General features: G+C 38.6%; 1 protein-coding gene across 1 annotated transcript in view; it reads right to left on the bottom strand.

Annotated features, from left to right (window-relative positions):
- LAMA2 (laminin subunit alpha 2) overlaps positions 1–18,755 on the bottom strand; it is a 707,066-nt gene that overhangs the window by 292,591 nt on the left and 395,720 nt on the right. The window contains exons 13-15 of the mRNA XM_070376649.1: positions 18,622–18,723; positions 17,048–17,259; positions 1,089–1,200 (exon numbers count right to left, since the gene is read on the bottom strand). Of these exons, the coding sequence (XP_070232750.1) occupies positions 1,089–1,200; positions 17,048–17,259; positions 18,622–18,723 (426 nt within the window). The remainder of the gene's footprint in view (positions 1–1,088; positions 1,201–17,047; positions 17,260–18,621; positions 18,724–18,755) is intronic.

The following is an 18,755-nucleotide window of genomic DNA, read 5'->3' as shown; positions in this document are numbered from 1 at the left end:
TTACATGTGAAATCAAATTTGGGTTGACAGAGCTAATTCATTTCCATTATTATTTCTGTATTCTCTGTATGAATTTTAAAAAAGTGACGGCAAATTACATTTAGTTTTATTTTTAGATAGGTGAATCCAAGCTCAGTTAAAGAAAACACGTCTGACATGAATATGACTCTAAGCCCTGTGTATCCTCTGGAAGCATGCATTATTTTAAAGTACAAGAGAACTGAAAAGCAAGACCTAGGGTATTTCTGTAAATGGTTTAATGGATTAGTGTGCTGAAGTGGAACATCTTGGTACACTCAGATGATTCCTTAAAGGCACCATTTTTAAAGAATTTAAGCTCCTATTTATATGCAAGCCATGCCCTCTATCAGGGAAATGGCACTTATATTTTTTGAGCAGATTTCAAGTAAAATCAATTTTCAAACTACCTAAAACATACATAAAAGTAAATAAAAATTATTACCTTAGAAGGACACATTGCAATATTAAGTAAGGAACATTAATCTAGAATACTGAGACAACAATAAATATCTCAAACTTTAGGCGCTAAACAAATCAAAGACCTGTAGAAAACTTTCCGAATCAAGGTATTTCTTCCATATATTATGTTCTTGACATTTTAAAGACTGAGTCCTTCAGATGATTGTGAATTGGTTGTATTCTTAGGAATAAAGTAGAGAAAGAATGTAGTACATAGGATTAAAACATGGAGAAAGTGAAAAAGAAAAGAAACGGTGCTAAATTCCTCTCAAGCGCTCAGGTTTCCACCTGAGAAGGAGAAATATATTGAAATAGTATTCCACCATCATTCATCCCATTTTATCAACAGATTAAAGAGAAACCAAAAACTTCCAAAAGAATCAGATTTTTAGCTATTATGTCATAAGGAAAAATATGATTTCAAGATGACACCATATGAGTAACACTCTGACAGTCATGACTTTTGGCAGACATTGAAGTTCTTCAAGTAGTAAGACGCTATCATTTGTGCAATCCTTGATGAAAAAACTAAATTCATTTTAGAATCGTCTAATAGTTAATGCTGAAAGAACTTAGAATGTACTGAAGCTATATTCTTGCAAACTTACTTCACAGGAGGAGCCAGTATACCCTGGCGGACATTGACAAACTTCCACGGCTGTTGCAAAGCTTCCGTCAGGAGAAATGGGGACTGCAGATTCAAGGTTAACAGAGCTCAGCCTGAGCAGAAGGAAAAAGAGATGGTAAATAAGTAAACAAGCTCCTAGGTGTTACGTCTCTTGAGGAACAGTATATATATGAATATAACTTGAAGTTCTGGTCATTCATCATATTAGGCAAAGTCAGCCCAGTTAAAAGTGCTCATAACCAGTACCACAATCAAATGCTTAAAAAGATATATGACCATTTTTGCTCATTTCTTGGTTTTTGGCTATATGTTTTCCCTATTTTTTATTTTTTTGAGTTAGTTTAAAACCATAGTTGAAGGAATTTTTAAAACAGGAAATATTCATATTACTGGTTTATTTTTCATAATTAATCTAGAAAAGCAGAGGGACACAATATTCAGTCCAATATTTTAAATTCAAACAAAAATAGAAGCAAAGGAAAATAAAAACGTAAATTATTTTTGTTGCCTTTTCTCAGAAATAAATCTGCATTTTAATAGGTAAAAGTGAAACTTAATAAAATCTTGTTATATTAGTTAGATCTATTTTCCTAAATTGTTTTAGGCCTAAATTAAATTCACTGCTTTCTGTATTTATGAGTTTCATTTTATTGGTACTTCTGTACAGATCTGGTGATTTTAACAGAGAGATTTGGTATCACTCGTTATTTTGAGAAACAGTTGATTTGGCCAAATTGAAACTGCCATTACATAAAATGGTATATATGTACGCTGTATGTATGTATTTCTTCCAAAATATGCAACCAATATACATTCACAATTTAAATAAATGTCATCAATGTCTTATTGGCTTTTCTTTTTTTTTTTTTTTAAGGAAATACAAAATCTTCATTATTAAGAACACAAGCTCAAGAGCCAGAGAGATCAAGATCCACATGCTGTCTCTGACATTTACCAGTCCCATAGCCTGGGAGAAATGACTTAACATCTCTAGGTCTCAGTTGTCATCTATGTATCAGAGATAATATAAGAGTGCATACATAATGAATTGATTAAAGGGTTAAATGAAAGAATGAATGTAAAGTTGTTGATGTAGTACCTAACTCATGTATGTGGTTATAAAATGCTAGGTATTTTATTAATATACATTAACTGTTGAAATAGGATCAAAATACAAAAAAATAAAATTTCTATGACCTAAACTAGATTTTTGTCATTTTAATGTATTAAAATAAATTTTAAATCAACTCTAAAAGCATAAAATTAAATAACTGATATTGATTCATAGATAATTATTACTTTATAAAATAATTGATAGATCTCCATAACATCTAATATGCCATTATTTAACTATAAAAAAGATACAGTGACTCTTGCTAGGACATGCATTTTTAGTTGCTTCCATAAGAGTGGTGGTAGATTTTTATTGATTGGTGATTCACAATTACCGAAGACCTTGCCAGTTTGAGAATCTATGTTGTAATCAAGCCAGAGAACAAAGTTAATAGGCTCATTGAATATACCTTCAAAAGTGATCATCTTTAAGCTATAAGTTTTCTGGCAACAAGTTTATAAAATCTCTACTTTCATCCTGATTTTCCTAACCCTAGAAGCTTGATAGGGGCTTCCCTGGTGGTTCAGGTGGTAAAGAACGTGCCTGCAATGAGGGAGACCCAGGTTTGATCCCTGGAAGGGATCCTCTGGAGATCTTACCAGTCCTATAGCGTGGAAGAAATGACTTAATATCTCTAGGCCTCAATACTGTCATCCGTGTAACAGAGATAATACAAGAGTCCATACATAATGAATTGATTAAAGGATTAAATAAAATAATGAATGTAAAATTCTTGATGTAGTACCTAATTCATGTATGTGGTCATAAAATGCTAGGCATTTTATTAACATACATTGACTGTTGAATCAAAATGACTACATGAATAAGCTACAGGAAGATCCCCTGGAAAAGGAAATGATGACCCACTTCAAGTATTCTTGCCTGGAGAATTCCATGGACAAAGGAGCCTGGCGGGCTACAGTCCATGGAGTCATAAAGAGTTGGACATGACTGAGCCAGTAACAACAACAACAAGACTGGATAATACCTTGGAATATGTTTAAGTTCATACATAATTGAGAAGTAGAAAAGGAAAATCATCTTGAAATCGTAGAAAACAGACATTTGGATGGGAATGCTGTAGGTGCTGGGTGCTAGCTGGCATTCTCTAAAGACAAGCAAATTATATTTACCTACAGATTGACTCATTCGACACCATTTTTTGGATGCTTTCTTCTCTGGGGGCACAGTTTAGAAAGCTTGGCAGAAGGTTCTAAACTGGCAAGCATTAAAAATCACTGTTTTGCAGCATTTGGGTTACATAGAGATTTAAATAAATTTTCAGTCATTTTTCTCCCACCAAATAAACTTGTGTATAAAGTGTCACTGGCACTATTTTTTAATTGAGATGAATTCCACATAACATAATCATTTTCAGTTCAGTTCAGTTGCTCAGTCGTGTCCGACTCTTTGCGACCCCATGAATCACAGCACGCCAGGCCTCCCTGTCCATCACCAACTCCCAGAGTTCACTCAGACTCACGTCCATCGAGTCAGTGATGCCATCCAGCCATCTCATCCTCTGTCGTCCCCTTTTCCTCCTGCCCCCAATCCCTCCCAGCATCAGAGTCTTTTCCAATGAGTCAACTCTTCGCATGAGGTGGCCAAAGTACTGGAGTTTCAGCTTTAGCATCATTCCTTCCAAAGAAATCCCAGGGCTGATCTCCTTCAGAATGGACTGGTTGGATCTCCTTGCAGTCCAAGGGACTCTCAAGAGTCTTCTCCAACACCACAGTTCAAAAGCATCAATTCTTCAGCGCTCAGCTTTCTTCACAGTCCAACTCTACCATCCATATATGACCACGGGAAAAACCATAGCCTTGACTAGACAGACCTTTGTTGGCAAAGTAATGTCTCTGCTTTTGAATATGCTATCTAGGTTGGTCATAACTTTCCTTCCAAGGAGTAAGCGTCTTTTAATTTCATGGCTGCAGTCACCATCTTTAAGGTGTCATTTAATACATTTATAATGTTGTACAACCACCATCTCTGGTTCTAGACATTTTCATTAGCTCTCCCTTCCCCCTCTACAATAAAACCCTGTGTCTATCATGCAGTCACACTCTATTCTATTCCACCATTTCCTCAATTCCTGTCAACCATGAATCTGCTTCTGTCTCCATGGATTTACCTATTCTGGATATTTCATACAAATGGACATATATAATATACGACTTTTTGTGTCTGACTTCTCTCTGTTAGCATGGTGTTTTCAAGGTTCATCTATGTTGTAGCACATATCAATATTTCATTTATTTTTATGGTAGTGATATTCTAAAGTTGCTCAGTCTTTAGCATGCATAAATACTTTCTTAATTTTTTGTTTATTAATCTTATATTGATTGTCCTGGGACTATATCTATATGTATATATATAGTCTGACTCATTGTGACGCCATGGACTGTAGCCTACCAGGCTCCTCTTGTCCATGAGATTTTCCAGGCAAGAGTACTAGAGTGGATTGCCATTTCCTTCTCCAGGGGATCTTCCCAACCCAGGGGTCAAACCTGTATCTCCCGCATTGCAGGCAGACACTTTACTGTCTGAACCACGAGGGAAGCCCAATATTCTATTACTGTGGTATGAATATACCACATTTTTTTATCCATTCATCTGTTGATGGATGTTTGGCTATTATTACTCTTTGACTATTGTAAATATACTGCTATAAACATTTGTGTATAAGTCTTTTTGAGTACCCATTTTTAATTCTTTGGGGTCTATAAATAGGAGTGGAATTTATAAATGTGGCAATTCTTAATACAACATAAGGTTTGCAAGAGTTACTAAAATAAAGATACTACTTATTTATGTTAACATGAGTTTATAAGCTAGTTCTTAAGAAAAGAGATTCTGATGTGTCATCTCTAAACCTAGCCTGATCACCTCAGTACACACTCAACACATTTTTATTGGATGGATGAATCTATGGATGGATAGAAGATTAGATGACGAGTGGGTAGACAAAGAGACAGATGGATAAATGGATGGATACAAGACTAAAAACACATGATAAATGAAAAAATAAATGGATAGAGGAATGGAATGAAATTATATTACGAGTAGTGAGTAACATACTCCAAACCAATGCACTGAAGTTTAACATCTATATTTAAATGAATAAAATAAGAGAAATGAAAGAAAAATTACTTCTTTGATCTAATAAAAAAGATAAATTGAAAACTGTTAGTATTAGGACTTGAGATCAAAGGCCAGAACTCATCTGAATTTATTGTGACATCTAATTGCCTGCAACTAATGGACTGTCGCATGACAAACATATTTCTGATCACTTTAATTTCAGAATTAGATGATTTCATGTTTATTATACTAGTTGAATACCAAACCACCTGAACTGCCTCTTTAGAAACCTATATGCAGGTCAGGAAGCAACAGTTAGAACTGAACATGGAACAACAGACTGGTTCCAAATAGGAGAAGGAGTACGTCAAGGCTCTATATTGTCACCCTGCTTATTTAACTTACATGCGGAGTACATCATGAGAAACCCTGGGCTGGAAGAAGCACAAGCTGGAATCAAGATTAGTGGGAGAAATATAAATAACCTCAGATATGCAGATGACACCACCCTTATGGCAGAAAGTGAAGAGGAGCTAAAAAGCCTCTTGATGAAAGTGAAAGAGGAGAGTGAAAAAGTTGGCTTAAAGCTCAACATTCAGAAAATGAAGATCATGGCATCTGGTCCCATCACTTCATGGGGGATGGGGAAGGAGTGGAAACAGTGTCAGACTTTATTTTTCTGGGCTCCAAAATCACTGCAGATGGTGATTACAGCCAGGAAATTAAAAGATGCTTACTCCTTGGAAGGAAAGTTGTGGCCAACCTAGATAGCATATTCAAAAGCAGAGACATTACTTTGACAACAAAGGTCCATCTAGTCAAGGCTGTGGTTTTTCCTGTGGTCATGTATGGATGTGAGACTTGGACTGTGAAGAAAGCTGAGCACCGAAGAATTGATGCTTTTGAACTGTGGTGTTGGAGAAGACTCTTGAGAGTCCCTTGGACTGCAAGGAGATCCAACCAGTCCATACTAAAGGAGACCAGTCCTGGGTGTTCATTGGAAGGAATGATGCTAAAGCTGAAACTCCAGTACTTTGGCCACCTCATGCGAAGAGTTGACTCATTGGAAAAGACTCTGATGCTGGGAGGGATTGGGGGCAGGTGGAAGAGGGGACAACAGAAGATGAGATGGCTGGATGGGATCACTGACTCGATGGACGTGAGTTTGAGTGAACTCCGGGAGTTGGTGATGGACAGGGAGGCCTGGCGTGCTGTGATTCATGGGGTCGCAAAGAGTTGGACACGACTGAGCGACTGAACTGAACTGAATTGATACTAGTTGATAGTGAAAGGACAGGGAAGCCTCGCATGCTGCAGTTCATGGAGGCACAGAGTCAGACACGACTTAGTGGCTGAACAACAATAATAGTTGATTGGGCTTTCGAGGTGATGCAAATAACCTGCCTCACAATGCCAGAGACAAATAGAAGATTCCCTGGAGGAGGGCCTGCCAAAGCACTCCAGTATTCTTGCCTGGATAATCCCATGGACAGAGGAGCCTGCTTGGCTACAGTCCATGGGATCTCAAAGAAGACACAATGGAAGAGACTTAGCATGCATGCATACTAGTTGATTATCATATAAAAGACTATCACAGCTTACTAACCAGGAGCCTGGTCAACTGTATATAGATATAGTCCCAGAACAATCAATATAAGATTAATAAACAAAAAATTAAGAAAGAGTATTCATGCATGCTTAATTGAACTATTTTGAATCCTAAAAGATGATGCTGTGAAAGTGCTGCACTCAATTCAGTTCAGTTCAGTTGCTCAGTCGTGTCCGACTCTTTGTGATCCCATGAACCACAGCATGCCAGGCCTCCCTGTCCATCACCAACTGCCAGAGTCCACCCAAACTCATGTCTATTGAGTCAGTGATGACATCCAACCATCTGATCCTCTGCCGTCCCCTTCTCCTGCCCTCAATCTTTCCCAGCATCAGCGTCTTTTCAAATGAGTCAGCTCTTTGCATCAGTTGGCCAAAGGGTGGAGTTTCAGCTTCAACATTAGTCCTTCCAATAAACACCCAGGACTGACCTCCTTTAGGATGGACTGGTTGGATTTCCTTGCAGTCCAAGGGACTCTCAAGAGTCTTCTCTAACACCACAGTTAAAACGCATCAATTCTTCGGCGCTCAGCTTTCTTCAGAGTCCAACTCTAACATCCATACATGACTACTGGAAAAACCATAGCCTTGGCTAGACAGACCTTTGTTGTCAAAGTAATATCTCTGCTTTTTAATATGCTGTCTAGGTTGGTCATTAACTTTCCTTCTAAGGAGTAAGCGCCTTTTAATTTCATTGCTGCAATCACCATCTGCAGTGATTTTGGAGCCCAGAAAAATAAAGTCAGCCACTGCATATGCCAGAAAATTTGGAAAATTCAGCAGTGGCCACAGGACTGGAAAAGGTCAGTTTTCATTCCAATCCCAAAGAAAGGTAATGCCAAAGAATGCTCAAAGTACTGCACAATTGCACTCATCTCACACACTAAGAAAATAATGCTCAAAATTCTCCAAGCCAGGCTTCAACAGTTTGTGAATCATGAACTCCCAGATATCAAGATGGATTTAGAAAAGGTAGAGGAACCAGAGATCAAAATTGCCAAGATCCATTGGATCATTGAAAAAGCGAGAGAATTCCAGAAAAACATTTACTTTTGCTTTAACTATTCCAAAGCCTTTGACTGTGTGGATCACAACAAACTGGAAAATTCTTCAAGAGATGGGAATACCAGACCACCTGACCTGCCTCCTGAGAAACCTATATGCAGGTCAGGAAGCAATAGTTAGAACTGGACATGGAACAACAGACTGATTCCAAATAGGAAAAGAAGTATGTCAAGGCTGTATATGGTCACCCTGCTTATTTAACTTCTATGCAGAGTATATCATGAGAAACGCTGGGCTGGAAGAAGCACAAGCTGGAATCAAGATTGCTGGGAGAAATATCAGTAACCTCAAATATGCAAATGATACCACACTTACGGCAGAAAGCAAAGAAGAACTAAAGAGCTTCTTGATGAAAGTGAAAGAGGAGAGTGAAAATGTTGACTTAAAACTCAGCATTCAGAAAATGAAGATCATGGCATCTGGTCCCATCACTTCATGGCAAATAGATGGGGAAACAATGGAAACAGTGAGAGACCTTATTTTGGGGGGCTCTAATTTCACTGCAGATGGTGACTGCAGCCATGAAATTCAAAGACACTTGCTCCTTGGGAGAAAAGTTATGACCAACCTAGGCAGCATACTAAGAAGCAGAGACATCACTTTACCAATAAAGTGGTGCCATCCGTCTTGTCAAAGCATTGGTTTTTCCAGTAGTCATGTATGGATGTGAGAGTTGGACTATAAAGAAAGCTGAGTGCCAAAGAATTGATGCTTTTGAACTGTGGTTTTGGAAAAGACTCTTGAGAGTCCCTTGGAGAGCAAGGAGATCCAAGTAGTCCATTCAAAAGGAAATCAGTCCTGAATATTCAGTGGAAGGACTGATGCTGAAGATGAAACTCTAATACTTTGACCACCTGATGTGAAGAACTGATTCATTTGAAAAGACCCTGATGCTGGGAAAGATTGAATGTGGGAGGAGAAGGGGACGACAGAGGATGAGATGGTTGGATGGCATCACTGACTCAACGGACATAAGTTTGAGTAAGCTCTGGGAGTTGGTGATGGACAGGTCAGCCTGGCATGCTGCAGTCCATGGGGTCGCAAAGAGTCAGACACGACTGAGCAACTGAAATGAACTGAACTGAAGTTGCTTCAGTCATGTCCGACTCTTTGCGATCCTATGGACTGTAGTATCCAAGGAGAAGGAAAAGGCAACCCACGCCAGTATTCTTGCCTGGGAAATCTCATGGACAGAGAAGCCTGGCGGACTAAATGGGGTTGGACACAGAGTTGGACACTTCAGTCGAAGCAACTAAGCGTGGACTGTAGTATAGCAACATTTTAAAATAGAAAGAAAGTAAATGACTACATTAAGAAACAATTTAAAATGGAACAAAACAAAAATATTTTCAATGAACTACCAACTTTCATTTGTCTTTGAAACAACAGATGTTCCTCTCCTTAATCTATGTAACCATTTTGAGCTATGAGAAATTTCAGCACTCAAACATCTTTCCCAGCAATATTCCACATTAGTATTCACTGAGCAGTCCCAATGTTCATTAGGTTCTGATATTTGTTAAATGGGATTTTAATGTGTTGAACAGTTTTTAGTGTTACTCTTGAAGAAGTCTGCGGTTTATTCTTTTTCCCCTTCCAATACGGTCATTTTCTTTTCTTGATACAAGCTGTATTCATTAAAATACATAATGCTGGTAGTAATAAAGTATTGTTGGAGATGCACAAACTGTCAAAGATTTGTCAAATGTTCTAGCTGGTTCTTTTAGTTATTATGAAAGGGAAATACAGATAAGATGATGGATGAAGAGCAAAGGCATAATTATACAAGCTATTATTGAAAATATTGGAATCATATAAGAAACACTGCCCTGGTACTGACTTTAAGAGTACTCTGTATATTTTTTACTATATTTTCAACCAGAGTTAGATATATCATGCTTCACAAAAAAAGGAAAAAATCCAAATTATTCTTTAAACAACAGGACATTTGATCTTAACTCTTTTAAATAATTTTTTTAATTCACTTTTTTTTTAATATAGAAGACCTCCATTTAATTCTACTAAATAAATGTTACTTTCAGTTTGTTACCATAGATAAAGATTTTATTGTTGTTCAGGGGCTTTGTTCTATTTCATTTTTGATGCAACACAAGACGATGACTTAGAATTTCCTTTAGCCTCTGTCTTGTGAAAGTTCCACAAAGTGCTACTCAATTAAAGAAGTCTAATCAATTTTTTATCTCATACCTAAAAAGCCTTTGACTTTGTGGATCATAATAAACTGTGGAAAATTCTGAAAGAGATGGGAATACCAGACCACCTGACCTGCCTCTTGAGAAATCTGTATGCAAGTCAGGAAGCAACAGTTAGAACTGGACATGGAACAACAGACTGGTTCCAAATAGGAAAAGGAGTACTCAAGGCTCTATATTGTCATCCTGCTTATTTAACGTATATGCAGAGTACATCATGAGTAACGCTGGACTGGAAGAAGCACAAGCTGGAATCAAGATTGCCGGAAGAAATATCAATAACCTCAGATATGCAGATGACACCACCCTTATGGCAGAAAGTGAAGAGGAACTAAAAAGCCTCTTGATGAAAGTAAAAGAGGAGAGTGAAAAAGTTGGCTTAAAGCTCAACATTCAGAAAACGAAGATCATGGCATCTGGTCCCATCACTTCATGGGAAATAGATGGGGAAACAGTGTCAGACTTTATCTTTTTGGGCTCCAAAATCACTGCAGATGGTGACTGCAGCCATGAAATTAAAAGATGCTTACTCCTTGGAAGAAAAGTTATGACCAACCTGGATAGCATATTGAAAAGCAGAGATATTACTTTGCCAACAAAGGTCCGTCTCGTCAAGGCTATGGTTTTTCCAGTGGTCATGTATGGATGTGAGAGTTGGACTGTGAAGAAAGCTAAGCACCGAAGAATTGATGCTTTTGAACTGTGGTGTTGGAGAAGACTCTTGAGAGTCCTTTGGACTGCAAGGAGATCCAACCAGTCCATCCTATAGGAGATCAGTCCTGGGTGTTCTTTGGAAGGAATGATGCTAAAGTTGAAACTCCAGTACTTTGGCCACCTCATGCGAAGAGTTGACTCATTGGAAAAGACTCTGATGCTGGGAGGGATTGGGGGAGGAGGAAAAGGGGACGACAGAGGATGAGATAGCTGGATGGCATCACTGACTTGATGGACCTGAGTCTGAGTGAACTCTGGGAGTTGGTGATGGACAGGGAGGCCTGGCATGCTGCGATTCACGGGGTCACAAAGAGTCAAACATGACTGAGCGACTGAACGTAACTGAAAAAGGCAACAGAATCATTTACAAACTCAGTGAGTGTCTGAGTGAGCTATCTTGGCATGAGCTAGACATTTCCCCCAAACACTGTCAGTCCTGTGCCAACTAAGGGAAATAACGAACAGAATCTACTACTGTTGCAAACCATTCATCAAAAATATACTAAATGCTAATATGAGAATTCATATTTCTTTCTACTTAGTCCTACCAATATGCATTGCGCTCACTTCCACTGCGCTCTTTATTATATACCACAAACATACGTCTGACTTGGATAATGGACTATACGTTGTTTGAATTCACTGATCATTTACCCATCTTTGTATCCTCTTTCCTTAGCCTAGAACTACCGCATCATAATAATTACTAGATGGTGACTGCAGCAATAAAATTAAAAGATGCTTACTCCTTGGAAGGAAAGTTATGACCAACCTGGATAGCATATTCAAAAGCAGAGACATTATTTTGCCAAGAAAGGCCCGTCTGGTCAAGGCTATGGTTTTTCCTGTGGTCATGTGTGGATGTGAGAGTTGGTCTGTGAAGAAGGCTGAGCGCCAAAGAATTGATGCTTTTGAACTGTGGTGTTGGAGAAGACTCTTGAGAGTCCCTTGGACTGCAAGGAGATCCAACCAGTCCATTCTGAAGGAGATCAGCCCTGGGATTTCTTTGGAAGGAATGATGCTAAAGCTGAAACTCCAGTACTTTGGCCACCTCATGTGAAGAGTTGACTTATTGGAAAAGACTCTGATGTTGGGAGGGATTGGGGGCAGGAGAAGAAGGGGACAACGGAGGATGAGATAGCTGGATGGCATCACTGACTCGATGGACGTGAGTCTGAGTGAACTCTGGGAGTTGGTGATGGACAGGGAGGCCTGGCGTGCTGTGATTCATGGGGTCACAAAGAGTCAGACATGACTGAGCGGCGCTATATCTGGGAGTACGTTTCCAGGACTGAGCGACTGAACTGAACTGAAGTGTGCATTATAATAATTAAAACTTCTGTGCATTATAATGGGAACTTGAGACATATCTCCCTTAAGTATCAAGGAAACTGGGCTTCCCTGACAGCTTAGTGGTGAAGAATATGCCTGTCAATACAGGAGACACAGATACAATCTCTTGGTCTGGGTAGATCCCACATTCTGTGGAGCAACTAGGTCTGTGTGACACAACTATTGAGCCTGTGCTCTAAAGTCCAAGAACCACTACTACTGAGCTCACATACCGCAGCTACTGAAATTAGTGCTCCCTAGAGCCTGTGCTCCATACCGAGAGAAGCCACCTCAATGAGAAGCCCATGCACTGCAACTAGGGAGTAGCCCTGCTCTCTGCAACTAGACAAAAGCCAGTGCAGCAACGAAAGCCCAGCACAGCCAAAATAAATAAATAAAATTATATTTTAAAAAATCAATGAAACCAATGCAGTAATCATGTTTCTGCCCACATTTACAAAGGAGGAACCCGAAGCTCAGAGAAGTAAAGTGCCTTGTCTATATAATACTGTCTGCAAATATTGTGCAGCCACAGACTGAAATTAAAAACCAATGGTTAGCTTGTTGCCCGACATTGTCTCCCACTGTATGCTAGACAGAAGGTCAGATGTCTCAGATACATCATTTTCTCACTGAGCATTCAATCTTGAAAGTTAGGTATGTTTCTGCCATTTTACAAAAGAGGAAGCTAAGATTCAAATACACAGGAAAGGCACTCAGGAAATGCTGGCAGACTGAATAAACCCAATATTACAGACTAGATTTGGGAGGTAGTGAAAGGCAATGGGGGAAAAAAACACATGTTGGTATAAAACTGGCTGAACCTCTTCCCAAGAGCAAGTTATAGAAGTCCTTTTAAGATCGTTAGAGACCTCATTGTAATAATTTCTTCATATGTGATTACCTGGATTATTATTTTCATAAGGTAGAAGTTTACTATCAGCACTATTTCTATAATCATCAAAACACTCCTTTGTTTATATGGATTTTTCTAGATTATTTATTGGATAATTTATTAAATAAATTCTGTGTAATGTTTTTGATACCAGAAAAAAAAAAAAAAACCACTCTTAAAAGTCATGTGAAAATGTCTAGCCTAGGAGAAATGTCTTTTCAAACAATAAAGATAAATGGGTTTATCACAATAAAGTCACAATGGGCTCAGTTATGCTGGGCTAACAAACAACTGAATTCTCAGTGGCTTAACAGAAAACAAAAGTTTACTCATGGAAAATCCTCTACGGTTCTGGGTAACCTTTCAGGGCAGCTGACCTCCATGTGCTGTCAATATTTCAGACTGTTTTTATGTTCTGGTAACTGTGTAAGCTCCATAGAGTCTCCTACAGGTAATTCAATGCTTTTCTAGGGTTGGGAGTGGGGATAATAGAACAGGAATAATACATCACTTCAGCTCACATTTCATTGGCCAAACCAAGACCTATGATAACATCTACCCTCAAAGGAAATGCAATATTTCAAAGGAAGGAGATTAAAATTTGATGAACTGTACTAATGTCTACTATAGGGTATAAAGTCTTCCCTGGTGGCTCAGATGATAAAGAATCTGCCTGCAATGCAAGAGATCTGGTTCAATCCCTGGGTCGGGAAGATCCCCTGGAGAAGGAAATGGCTGCCCACTCCAGTATTCTTGATTGGAGAATTTCGTGGACAGAGAAACCAGGTGGTTTACAGTCCACGGGGTCGCAAAGAGTCAGACACGACTGAGCAACTAACACTTTCACTTTCACAGGCGATAAGAAAAATATCAAGTTAAATATCAAGGACTGCTTTTGAAACTAAGGTTTGGAGAATTTAAAGGAGAAAGATTCACAGTTAAGTTGATTTCTCTTACATTCTTAAAGGAAATTTTTATCTTCATTTATTAATGAGTACAATGAGAAGAAAATCAATTAATTTTATCACATGGGCTCCTCAGCACTGTAGAAAAGAATGACAGCAAAAATGGTCTCAATTTTGAAACACCAGTCCATTCGTTATTCTAGATATCTTCAAGTCTTAATGGTACTTAATGGAGAAAATGGTACTTCCTAGAATATGCAGGTCAGATGGAAATGCTTCAGATTTGTGTGTTAACTGGCCAAAAGCAAAGCATTTTTGCTTTAATTCCATTCTCATAGTGACTGTTTGACATTGACAAGCAATTGTCCTCCTCATTTTACAGATGAGGTGACTGAAATCCAAAGAGATCTAAAACAACACTATGTTCACAACTATTAAACAGCTAACTTGAAAACAGAAGTCAAAATTCTAACCTGCTGCCCCATTTTCCTTCCACTATTCAATTCCAGTTCCTCTGTATAGGGAGGAACATAAACCCATTTGCTGAGAGAACTACCGTGGAAGTAAATCCTCCTTAAATAAGTCTAAACATGAATTTCTGTTGTGATAGCTTCAATTTACTTGTGCTTACACACAAGCCGTATACCAAGTTGGAAGCCTACTGTGCAAGACAAGTTGAAATCAATTCAAGTGATGTTTTACAAATAGGACTCAATCCACTCACAGATCAGAGATAAATAAAATATAACAAGCTTACTGACTCAAGATTCATGCTGGCTTGTGGCTCACCTGAAGTGGGTAGGAGTTTCACATACAACATGGCTTTAACTTCTCGAACTACAGAGCCTTGTGTGATGCAGGCTGCAGAGAGCATCACCCACATAATTAGTTCCTGTGTCGGATCCCATAGCCATGCTCTGTGAACACGTTGCTCATGTATGGGAAAAGCTCAGAAGGCTCAAATGAAACTAGAGATTTTAAGATAAGCAGACACTAAAATTATCTCCCATGAATCAGGGAGAAATGCTTTGGATTAACTAGTCTGAGAAGCAAGGCTGGCAAAAATAAACCCCTCAGCCACTTTTTGTCAATTTGCTTGTCATTTATTTTGAAATCCAGAGGACTCATCTCTTTGTACTCTTTAAACATCATGACAGTCTCTATTTACTAAATGTGAAAAAACATAATTAATTCCGAAGTGCTGCTTCTCATCTTCACAGCATTTTAACCCAGCTTCTAGCAGCATTGACTATGCAAAAGAGGTACATTGTTTGGCAGTGGTTCTGTTTCTGAATCTGCGATTCTCTCCTTAGGGAGATGGTAATGATGATTACGCTTAGTTGAAATACTACAAGTGAAAGACAAACTAGACAGCACAAGCAGATGAAGGGGGGCGGTGGAGCTTCAGCAATTAAAAGACCCTCTTGTAGATAAACCAGCATTGGAGACACTGCTGTGCTGATGGGTATGCCAAGCTGTCGGTTTGGGGTCACATTTGATCATCTAATTTAAGCTGCTTTAGGACAAAATTGGGCTTGTCAGGCGGCACTAGTGGTAAAAAGCTTGCCTGCTAATGCAGGAAACATAAGAGATGCTGGGTTTGATCCCTGGGTCTGGAAGATCCCCTAGGGGAGGGCATGGCAACCCACTCTAGTATCCTTGCTTGAGAATCCCATGGACACAGGAGGCTGGCGGGCTATAGTCCACAGGGTTTCACAGAGTCAGACACAACTGAAGCGACTTAGAATGCACACACGCAGGAAAAAATTGCCATGAAATTTGTAAGTAATTTTTTTTTAATGGAAAGAAGCCTTTAGGGTGCCTCTTATGGACATGTTTAGCTCAAGTTGGGGAGTTCTCTCTTTAAGGAGACAAAACAGAGAGTAGAAAGGAATAATCCCTTGAAAGTGTTTGAGGCAATGAGCACTTTACATAATTATCACATATAATTTTAACAATGACCCTGAAAGGTAGGCACTATTATCTCCACTTCACATTTGAAGAAATCCAGTTGTCATAAGGACCAACCACTTGCCAAAGGTCACACATATAATAAGCAATAGAGCTAATTGAATTCTTAGTCTTACTTTCCTTGATATCATGCAGCCATTATAGTATTACAGTGCTTCACAAAAAAACTTGTGGTTATTCAAATGAAGGTGCTTATATCTCTCACTATCAACCATATACTATTAAGTCAGAATCTACTGAATGAATTAATGGAAGAAAATATTTTACAAACCACTTTCTGAATATGGGTATCCTGGAATTATATCACTTTACTTTTCCACTATTTGAGTCATCAAAAAGGAGACTGTGCTTTCCAGTATAGCATTTCTCAGTACAGGGATCATTTTTATTTTACTTTTCCACTATTTGAGTCATCAAAAAGGAGACTGTGCTTTCCAGTATAGCATTTCTCAGTATAGGGATCATTTTTATTGCATGTTCTGGCAGAACTGAGAATCATCAATACTGAAAAAGGACTAAGACAGATTCATCCTGGGTAGGTAAAATTTTAAAGATCAATAGAAACACTTTTCAGAAAACCAGTGCTCCATCATTAACTATTATTTGAAGATGGAAAACCTTAGGAGAAGGCAATGGCAACCTACTCCAGTACTCTTGCCTGGCAAATCCCATGGACAGAGGAGCCTGGTGGGCTGCAGGCAATGGCAACCTACTCCAGTACTCTTGCCTGGCAAATCCCATGGACAGAGGAGCCTGGTGGGCTGCAGTCCATGGGGTCACTAGTAGTCGGACACGACTGAGCGACTTCATTTTCACTTTTCACTTTCATGCATTGGAGAAGGAAATGGCAACCCACTCCAGTGTTCTTGCCTGGAGAATCCCAAGGACAGGGGAGCCTGGTGGGCTGCCGTCTATGGGGTTGCACAGAGTCGGACACGACTGAGGCGACTTAGCAGCAGCAGGGATCTTCAGTCACTTAGCACTTGCACGTCCACCCCAAGGCAAATGTGTAAGAGCTGGAGATGCAATTCCTGAGTTTACCTGAAGATGGCATCCATCCCAAGGCTGTATGTGATTTGTATGAGAATTCTCTGCAAATTCACAAGCACTGTCATAAACTCGTTTCTACTGACTGGGAAATTTGTGCCATGTGTGGTAAATGATTCTTCTTTAAGTGACAACACATTAATATGTTCTTCAGATGGTTGCAGATACACCTCCTCTTGGGCTGAGCTGATTCTCAAGTCTTTTCCCTAAAGGGGAAAAGAGAGTATAAAGGATAAAACTGTGAAAAAAGGGATTCTCCTCTTTGTAGGTCATCATCAGTAGGTTTTTTATTTCAGGTTAGCTTTCCCTGTCAGGATATTTCTAGTATGTATAAAAGGCAGAGAGAAAACAATTTAAATATTAGCCTTAACTCGATGTACCACTAAGTATAAGTTTCTTGGTTATGCATGACTCTTATTCCTCTATTTACTAAAATAATTAGTACTTGGTAAGTCTAGATATATATGATTACAAATACGTCAATTTTATAGAAGTGTGCAAAACTGAATATTTCAGATATACTATTTTATGGTGAATGTGGATTGTATAGGAAAATGGGGAAGAAAAGTTAAAACAGTGTATGAAGCTTTCGTTTTAAAGGACTCTTCAATCTGGGGGAAAAAAAAACAAGGAAAAATTCTACAGTTTCATGATTACAATCGGATAATGGCATTATTATCACTTGGGTTAACCTTTTATCTTAGTTCACTCATATTAATAATATACAGCTTCTCCACATTTTACATTTAGAGAACCCCTTTTATCTCAAAGGAATTCCATGACATACTTCTATTTTCACACACACACACATATGTAATGATATATATCACTCAGATCACCTCACCTAATACTGGAAACATTCATTTTGGGGGAAGACTTTTTGTTAAGTTGATTCTCATGCATGAACATTTCAAGACCAAAACAACAACAGAGCCCCATGCTAACTCAGCATAGATCCCTTTGGACCCATAAATATGCATGAAATGTGTGCCTTTGTGTGAGCAGAGGAGAAGAAAGGAAGAATATGAGAAAGGAAGGCAGCTTTTATGTGATAACTTTCTAGCCTTTGGGAACTGCCTGTGTCCCTCCAAATGCTCAAAGCAGTTTCTCCTATATTTTTCTTAGTTAAATTAAGAGAGTTTTGAAGTCAGGATTCAACTGTACCTAAATAGATAAGATTCCCTTTTTCCATTGACTTTTACCTAATATAAACAAAGGTATAAACAAGAAAATCTACTTGGAAGCAAGGAGAGATGGCAAAACTACAACTATATAAATCAGCCATTTGCTCAAACACTTTTAGTATCCTTATATTCTGGGGGACATGGTCATTAGGTTTTAAATTTAAATTTCAAGTCTGCTCTAAAAATTCCCTTTACTATTGGAACCCAAGACCTATGTTCAGTCTTTTAGATATGTCTCAGAGTGAATGGCAGAAAAAAATTCCCAAATCACAATATTTTTCTCTAGTAGTATATAAATGAATGTTAAACTAGTTAGGTAAGGAATAACCTCAGATTACATGAGTGTAAAGCAGTTAAACATAAATGACACTTCCCATACTCTACCTCTAAGATAACCATAAGCTGGAGTGTGTGTTCTGCATCTTCGTTTGCTTCTTCAAGGTCATATGATACAGTAAACATCAACTGTCCTCCAGCTGCTGTGAGCTACAAGAGAGAAGATACGTCATCATTACAGG

This window comes from Bos mutus, chromosome 9 (assembly GCF_027580195.1).
Source record: "Bos mutus isolate GX-2022 chromosome 9, NWIPB_WYAK_1.1, whole genome shotgun sequence".
In the NCBI taxonomy this organism is placed as follows: domain Eukaryota; kingdom Metazoa; phylum Chordata; class Mammalia; order Artiodactyla; family Bovidae; genus Bos; species Bos mutus.
Note: the sequence above shows the minus strand (reverse complement) of the source record. Positions and strands in the feature narration are given on the sequence as shown.